Source organism: Berghia stephanieae, chromosome 1 (assembly GCF_034508935.2).
Source record: "Berghia stephanieae isolate SIO BIC M18660-M18661 chromosome 1, UCSD_Bste_1.3, whole genome shotgun sequence".
In the NCBI taxonomy this organism is placed as follows: Eukaryota; Metazoa; Mollusca; class Gastropoda; order Nudibranchia; family Aeolidiidae; genus Berghia; species Berghia stephanieae.
Window position 1 is genome coordinate 69,914,627 of NC_088360.1, and position 9,268 is coordinate 69,923,894.

General features: G+C 36.2%; 1 protein-coding gene across 1 annotated transcript; it reads left to right on the forward strand.

Annotated features, from left to right (window-relative positions):
- Positions 1-215: 215 nt before the first annotated feature.
- Positions 216-4,917, forward strand: LOC144980656 (serine protease HTRA2, mitochondrial-like). The gene is made up of 2 exons (XM_078928337.1): positions 216-1,413; positions 2,480-4,917. The coding sequence occupies exons 1-2, from the start codon at positions 908-910 to the stop codon at positions 3,354-3,356; spliced, it is 1,383 nt and encodes a 460-aa protein (XP_078784463.1). The 5' UTR covers positions 216-907; the 3' UTR covers positions 3,357-4,917.
- Positions 4,918-9,268: the final 4,351 nt, after the last annotated feature.

The window sequence follows — 9,268 nt, forward strand, 5'->3', positions numbered from 1 at the left end:
TACAAAGAAATGTAAAAAGTTGTCCAATGAGGATCGGGAAACCAATTAAGTCTTCGCAAAGGCCAATTTTAGAAGATAGTGCACGTGTTTGGGCCCCCCCCCCCCCCCCACCCAAGAGTAAGAAGCAGGTGGAACAACTCGAGAAAGTTCAAAACAGAAAATGTAGTAACAACTATAGGAGAATTGGAATCGTCACCATGGCATGAAAGATACCCATTCCAAACAGCTAAGGACCTGTGTCCCTTCAGTGATTGACAACGATCTCAACTGATCCCTTATTCCGAACCAAAGAAATCTGCACTCATGCAGTTCGAGTTCGTGCTTATCTCAACTCGCTTTTCCAAAGCATCATCCGAATATGGAATTATCTGCTCGAAAAATATCAGAAGCATTAATGGCTAAATGGAATTCGATCGAAAAATTTATACCATCCTAGGCATGTCCATCTATGTCCCTACACTCACAGTCGCGATTATATTCGGCTGCACGGAGTTGCATGCAACTTGTTTGATTGGAGTTGAAGTTGAGGACGAGATCAAGGCCAATGCCTATGGTTTTTAATTTTCATTTGTGCATGTGCTTTTTAAAAATATTTTCAGTGTTTTTTCTCTAAGACCGATCTTTAATTTTAGAGGCTTTAACAAGGTCACACGATTCTTAACAATGGAGCCGAGTAAAAAATAATAAATGTTGTCAAGGATTTGTTGTCACAGAACGCAGGGGGGTGAAATAATTTTTTTTTTTTTGGCAGTGGTTTGGATTATTTTAAAAAATGTATTTGGTAACCGTATGCTTTGTTTTCATGTTTTGACTTTATCCCATCGTTCAGTGTTCCGACTCCAAGTCTTTAACTTTCACTGATGTTAGGAAGACTCAAATACTTGGGTGTATACACTAGCGGGGCAAAATGAATTTTCAAAGACGTTTTATTTCTTTAAAAATGCTTTCGGCAGCAGTTGAAAGGAGATCAAACTCACTACCTCTTGTTATAAACAAGAAAACAACAATCCCACTCAGCACCACGACCTTGCTAACACCAAGCCGGTCATTTCAATTTCGTTGTTCCAAAATGTTATCTTTTTGCCTCCAAAGTAACATTCTAAAACCAGTCCAGAATAATAGTGAGAGAAATTTACAGACTTTGTCCCAAATTCAGCTTTTGGGTTACAGTAGTAGAGGTAGAGATAAGTGGGATTACCGAAGAAGGCATCGATATGACAGTCTATTGCTTTTTGGATTAGGAGTATTTTCAGCATCATGTTTGACATTGTTATCTAAGTTGTTCCCTGAAGACAGTTTCCTCCACTATATATGGCCACCAGTCTATGCAGACAAAAGAAATAAAAATAATTTCATCGCTGATGTAGTTGAAAAAGCTGCCCCAGCAGTCGTCTTTCTGGAAATTAAAGGAAGGTAATCCTGATTAACATTCTCTTCTTTTCGTGAGTGTTTTTTTTAAAGGAAAGCCTCCCTACATGGGGTACCAAGTCTGTGGCAATACTGAATTAACAGGGGGGACTTCCGTTGTTTCACAGCACTTTTATTATATTATTTAATCTTTTAGCCATTATGGACTTTCAATTAGTTTTAATATCCAATAAATATTACTATTTAATTTAAGATAAGTTTCATTTTTATAATTGGTGCGGTTTTTCTAATTCCAAAAACAATTTGCTGAGTCGGTTTTTGTTTGCGACTCCGGCTGACGCCATTATTACTTACGTGTGTGTTTCCCATCAGTTTCGATATTGCAAGTGATGGCAGACATTATGTTTCATCAGGTTATAGTATCTTTAGTTAGGGTTGAGGAAGGGTTAGGGGGATTTCCCATCTGATAACAAAAAAAAAAAAAAAAAAAAAAAAAGGGAGGGGGTTGTTTGTGGTGTCTCCCCTATAGCATGAAATGGGCAATAGCAATTACTTGCTGTCCTTTAGATAGGATACTAGTCTATCGCAAAGTACTTTCCACTGGATCTAACAGACCAAGCTGCTCAATCACTGCTGATGCTACTTTCAAATTTACAGGCGATAAATCTAGCTAATTAAATTTTCTGTTGTAGAAGTTGCTTTAATACATTTAAGACCTTTTTTTTTTCAGAGTTGCCCTTTAGAGAGGCTTATATTGATTAATATTATATTTTCCTGAAAAGAGTTGTTCTTTATTTTTACTAAAATGTTTTTGTTTGTTGTTGTCGAGGTTTTTATGTTTAGAGATGCAAACATATTTCGACACTGTTGCTTACAATTTAATAGATTTTGATGGCGTTACACAAGCACGGGGTTAACCATCAACCCCAAACGGCAGTTTTCTTGGATATGTAGGTAGTAAGGTGATAACATGTAATTAGGTTGACCTAACAGACAAATGGTGACAGATAGACATATATATATATATATATATGTATATTTATGTATAGATTTATATGTGTGTATTTATATATAGATTTATATTTATATTTTTTTTCTCCATTTATTCAAGCCACCCTCTGACTGGTCGTCCCATCACTGTCAGCAATGGATCAGGCTTCATAGTTCGTGATAATGGAGTAATTCTGACCAATGCCCATGTGGTTGCCAACAAGTCCTCTATCAGTGTCAAATTGGAAGATGGACGAATATTTGAAGGGCAGGTTACTGCTGTTGACCCAGTCTCTGATTTAGCTACAGTCAAAATACCAGCTACCAACCTACCTACTGTTCCCCTTGGTAATTCATCTGAACTTAGACCAGGAGAGTGGGTCATTGCCATGGGAAGTCCCCTGTCACTTAGTAACACAGTGACCTGTGGTATTGTCAGCAGTGTGGAAAGGGGAAGTAAAGAGCTTGGTTTACGAAATAAAGACATGGACTATATACAAACTGACGCAGTTATTAATTTTGGCAACTCAGGTGGACCCCTAATTGATTTGGAAGGGAGAGCGATCGGCATAAATACAATGAAAGTGACAACTGGAATTTCCTTTGCAATACCATCAGATCATGCTGTTAAGTTTCTCCTCAAGGCCGAAGAAGTTATTAAAAAAGGCAAAGGATTAACAGATGGTGATGGGCGTCGTCGCTATATGGGTATTACCATGCTGTCTTTGACAGACAGTATAATCAGGGACCTTCGAAAGGACAGAGTATCAGACTTTAAGGATGTCCACAATGGTGTCTTTGTGTACAAGGTTATTCCTGGGTCTCCAGCTCACACAGGAGGCATTCTAGCTGGAGATATCATTGTGGAAATAGATGGCAAACCAGTCAAATCAGCAGCTGATGTTTACGATGCTGTAGACAAGACAGAAAAACTTGTTGTAACTATCATAAGGGGTCACAGAAGGAAAATAGCCATCAATACCAAAGAAGCCATCTAAAGATTTTATTTTCCACCATGAGATTTTATAGTGGGCAAAATGGGAAAACTGTGCCCATTTCACTGAAACAACTTTTTCAGCTTAGTCCTTTCAAAGATTAATGAAGGTCATTTCATAAAAATTATGATTTTGACAGTAGTATTGCATAATTTTATACCTAAGATTTGAGGTTTGTTTTTTTTTAATCACAAAATAAACTTTTAACCACAAGTGAATGAATTATTTTGAATACCACTCTATACCTACAGCCAAGTAATTGAAAATTCTTTCTTATACCTAAGACAGTTTTTCTCAATAAATGGTTTACCAACCCTACCTGACAAGAACCGCTTTATCTCGGAAACTCAAACTAAAAAAGAAAGATTTCCAACGGAAAATTAGGTTTTACAGAAAGAATTGTGGCTTGAAAGAAAATAAGATATATAAATTTTATAAACATATACACATGTTCATAGTTTTCCCATATCACCAAACACATCATTAGTTGCAATTAAATTGTATAACTGACTTTTAAACAATAGATTCGATAACTTTTTAGCTGTTTTATTGACATATTTTGATCGGTAGCCACGACAAAAAGCTCTTTCACTCTGTGCTTCAAGTATTGTTTTTAATTTTAATGAGTTTTATCTTTTTTTTTGACTAAATTCTTTTCTTCACTTTTTAAACAATTTTTTAAACTTTACGAAAATAGCTTTGTCATTGAATCAGTATTGTCAATCAAATGGCAGGATTGAGAATTCAAGCAAATTCATTTTCACATCATGAAATTGACAGTGTTTTTTTTTGCATAATGTTGACATTTCTATCACACTTTAAGTTTAAAAAGTATAGCGATGCCTGCAATTCCTGTGAGCCAAATTTTAAGTTGGCGCCTTTGTCTAGTCTTGTAATATATACATCCATCTTATAAGGTGTAGGTGTAGGTTCAACCTTCAATTTTATGGTATTATTTGTGAGCTAATTTTGCAAAACCTGTCAGATGTCACACAAGCTAGTTTTGAGATACGAGCGAATGAATTGAAAAATTGTTATCTGCATGATTTTCGTTTTTTTCCATCCCTTTATTGTTTTAATTAATCAATCCAACTACATTCTCACAAAAGGATTTTACAATTTAAAGCATATAGATAATTTACCCCCCACACCCATTCCTGGGTGACTAGTCACCCATTGACCTCTTTACACAGCTGTAGATTTTTTTTCTATTTGTTGAAAATTCGTGTCCCTTTAAGAATGCCTCAACTATGATTTTGGCAAGTAATGATTATATATCTGACACCAAAAAAAATTTATGGTTTGGCTATTATTAACCCTTCTTTTTTCCATAACTAATTAACCATCCATGGGTGATGCATCACCCATATTTAAAAAAAAAAGAGAAATATTCTATAAAACATTCATGGGTGACTCGCCACCCACACAGCTACAGTCTTACACAAGGGTGACCACTTTTAATTCTGCGTTAGAGTTAATTGTTACCGAAATTCATGCTTCAGAATAAGCAATTGACTTGTTTTTTTAACAAAGAGCTCATTTTCATCATCGTGAAAAATAAAAACCTTGAAGGCATCCGTGCCTGCGAAGCTAAAAAAGAAGAAAAAGGATGGGTTAATACCAATGACGATGAGATAAAAGCACTAATAGGTGTGGTTCTTGCACTTGGTGCATTGCATCAGCAATATGTCTAGTTGAAGACAGTGTTGGATGAAGTCTGGGGAAATCATTTTGTAAGGAGTTTATTCAGTTATAACTGCCTTCTTGACTTGTCCTACTTACGATTCAACAAGAACACTCGTACAAACAGAAAAGAAAAGGACCCACTTGATCCAATTCGGGATTTGTGGGAATTGTTTGAAGCAAATCTACGTCGTCCACACCTTACAATGGACGAGCAGTTGGTGCCTTTCAGAGGTCGCTACAAGTTTCGTATTTACATTCCAAGTAAACCAGGCAAATATGGTTTGAAAATCTACTGGCTTTGTGACTCAGAAACAAGTTACCCTCTGAAAGCATTGCCATGCCTCGGAAAAGTGGCAGAGAAAAATCATGGCGCTAATGTTGTTTCAGCCTTGGCAGAACCATATCTCAAAACAGGACGTAACATAATGCGTGACAATTTTTTTACAACGCGTGACTTGACAATGTCTTTACTAAAGAGCAATGTTACTCTTGTGGACATTGAGAAAAAAAGATTAAAAATTTCATTCCGGAACCACTCGTCATGACATCATGAAAAAGAAAGAACTGCACTCTAATGCATTTACATCCACAGATAAAGCAATGCTAGTGACCTACAAATCTAAAAAAAAAAAACAACAAAAAAACAAATGTGTATCTGTATTGAGTTCAATGCATTCAACAACAGCCATTGAGAAGCCAGAGATGAACAAAACTGAAGTGGTTTGTTTTTACAATAGCACCAAAGGTGGTGGTGACAAAATGGACCAAATGGCCAAAGAATATTCATGCAAACATAAAAGTCGAAGATGGGCCATGGCGTATGTTGTCAATATTTCGGATGTTTCATGTCTTGCTGCCCATCTGATCTTTCGGGAGAATGTTCCTGCTGGTCCACTGTCACACAAAACTGCCAGGCAACATTTGATCAGAAAGGTTGCAAGCACCCTCCAGCACTCTCTATCTGTTGCGCTGCAACCTTCCTTCTCTCTCCAGGACTCGAAAAAATCACAATATAAACTGCAATTGAGCGTTTCCACGATGTTGCAGCCACTCCTTCCATTCGTGCTAATTCAAAACTGTCCAAAACTATCACCAGACCCCCTCCAAGCAAAAACCTTCAGCTTCAAAGACCAATTCCCCTGCTGCCAAAAAAAAAAAAAACAAACTCCAACAAAAGTTTCCGCTGTCAATTCTACTTCAAAGCCAACAACAACGTCTGCACGCAAACAACAGCAACGTTGCTCAATATATAGCTGGAAGAAGGACAAAAAAGTGTCAACAGTGTGTGCAAAATGCAATGCTTTTGTTTGCTTCGCCCCCAGAGACTGTATTTGTACCAACTGCTCAAAGTCAAAGTGAAAGATTGTGCTCTAAAGTCTAAAGAAGCTTTTTCTTTTTTTTTGTTGCCAGAAAAATCTAATTTTTGTTTTGTTTGATTTAATTTTTAGAGTGAATTTGTTTTTCAAATTTATGGTTGAATAAAATATAGTTAGTAAGAAAAAATATATTTCACAAGTTTCTACCCTTTATTGTATTGACCGTAGTAAATGACAACCTTATCCAGTTTGACACGGTGAATGCCGATATTGCTCAAATATGGGTGGTATGTCACCCATGAGTGGTTTATAGGTTTTTTTCCCTCTTTAAAATGTATGGGTGATACATCACCCAGGAGTGGTTATCAAGTTGACGAATAACGAGTGGGTGTGGGGGTTAAATTAGTTTTTTCCTAAGGGAGCGTTCACATATTACGTCATCAAAAATTTGCCCTTTTTAGCCCCCCCCCCCCCTCCCCCAAGTCATCACTTGTCATCATTGACCTGACCCCCCCCCCCCCCAACAGATGATGACGTCATCTAATTTAATAAAAACTAAAAGATAACTTTAATTTCACAATATTTATTATTCGTTTTTCAAACCATAAACATTGATTATCAACGTTTGATAAAACACATTCAGACATTTTATTAATTTCAGAAACTGTTGATAATTTATGTTTTACGATACAATGGGGACATAAAATTTAAATTTGCAAAGATAAAATCTAACAAACATTATTTAAATTAAATTTAGGCTACTTGGTGCAGGTGCTATTAAAAAAAATTCAGAAAGTGTAATTTAAAATAGTATAGGAGGCAAATTATTTTATAGCATATTAGTCTTTTAGTGGAATGAATTTCTGTTTTAATTTCCAAACATAAAATTAATTGATTCAAAAATGTTTCTGCCTTGGACCTCTGGCAATGTACTATAAATAGTATCATCAATTTCATCTTCATCGTCATCATTTTCTCCCATTTGCTGTTCTTCATGTATGCCGCATTTTCGTGAATGGTCTTTCATTGCTGTGATCGAGGAGTGATACAATGAACATTTAGGGCAAGTTCGCCTTTTGAGAAGTGATACCCCTTTCCCATTTTGTTTCTTGAGAGATGGGCAATACTCATCATAGCAATTTATCTTTAGCTGTTTTGAAAGGAACAAACTTTGAAATAGGCTTAATTTGCCTATGTTTTGATGACATCATCTTGGGTCTGACCCCCCCCCCCTCCCCAATGTCAACACATGTCAACATTTGGTAGACCCCCCCTCCCCCCCTAGCTGATGACGTAATATGTGAACGCTCCCTAAGCTCTATCAAAGCAAAATACAGTGCTTTAAAATTGACCCAAAATCTGCCTCTGTGTTAGAGGATTTCAATTCAGCGCTGAGAACTGAAATTTTTACCAAACCCCAAACGCAATATTTTTGTCATTGTTCGCTCTTTGGAATGCGAGTCAGTGCGCATGAATATAAGTATACTGAGTTCTCATAGAGCTACAAACAAAATGAGCAGTGCAATAAGAAACAGTCCAACAATCCGCTTACTGCCCTGCTTGAAATATTGTATTATCAATAAAGTCATGAGACTATCGCATTTTTCTTTCAATTTTATATCATAATTTACAATAATATAAGCTTTCTATCAATATCTGAAAACTAAAATAATATCACGGTTGATATAGTAACTATGAGTATTGAGAGAGTAATCGGCCAGCGAGGATGCAGCTGCACACGTATCTCCTTCTCCTAAAGTATCACGTCACTTAGTGGTTTGTCTTACACATGGGCTTTATTTTTGGGTATGAATGTGGTGTGCAAGTGCTGTTGTGATGATACTGTAACAATATTTGAAACAATTTGCAGTAAATATATATGTCTTTTCTTTAAAAGTGATTTTCTCTGCTTTTAAAATTTTGACCTCCCTTCAAATATGAATAACTTCGGCCGTAATACACAATTCAAACTGCATTTTGTCCAGAAATGGTGTTCTATTCGAATATAATAGTATGTGATTTGTAGTTTTCCGTCATCGGACAGGTTTTACCAGAACACCACACATTTGCTTGGATACATAGATGTTTTCTTTAAAAAAAAAATAAACCTGTGATCTTACTTTTCTCTGATGGTCCAGTAAATTTGTGCTTTGACAAGGGAGAAATTGGTACCAAGCCAGTTTTTATTTTGAATGAAAGTAAACCATGTTCTGCATCCGCAACTGCTGTATAACGTCGAACTTCAGTGCGAAGATTTTGACATATTACAATCTGTTCTAGTGAAACGTGTTGGTGGTTGGAAGTCTATCTAGGAGATTTCAACTAAAGAGAGTTTTATCTTGTATATCATTGTGGGACATGAATTTCTTCTCCTCGAATGAAGGGGCTGTCAGCGAAGCTCCTTTAACCCATTGTCTACACTCGAATAATACTGTAGTCTTTGGACCATTTCTATTTGTTGAATATTGTTTTCATGTAGGTTGGGGTCCCTAACAGTGCTGGCATAATCGATCATGGGCTTCACTAATGCTTTATATGCTCTCTCTTTCAGTGCATTAACTTTTTTCAAAGTCTTGTAAGCTTTGGTGGTGATATTTGTTGTATGTTATCTCAATTCAGATTTGACTAAATAGTAACCCCTAAGTATTGGCCGAATTTATGCGCTCAAGAACATAGTTTTGTAATGTGTAGTTATGCTTTATTGGGGTTTTCTTTCTTGCCATGGAAATTACATTGCATTTTTCAGGATGGAACTCCATACAGTGCTTTTGGTCCTATACTGTTATTTTATTGCCATTGTAAGATGATCTTATGCTCATGATCCTTAAACTTACACAATTTTTTGTATTCACTAAACACAAAATGATGTTGACCAAATTTCAAGCCAATATACCGCTGATGTTATATTTTATA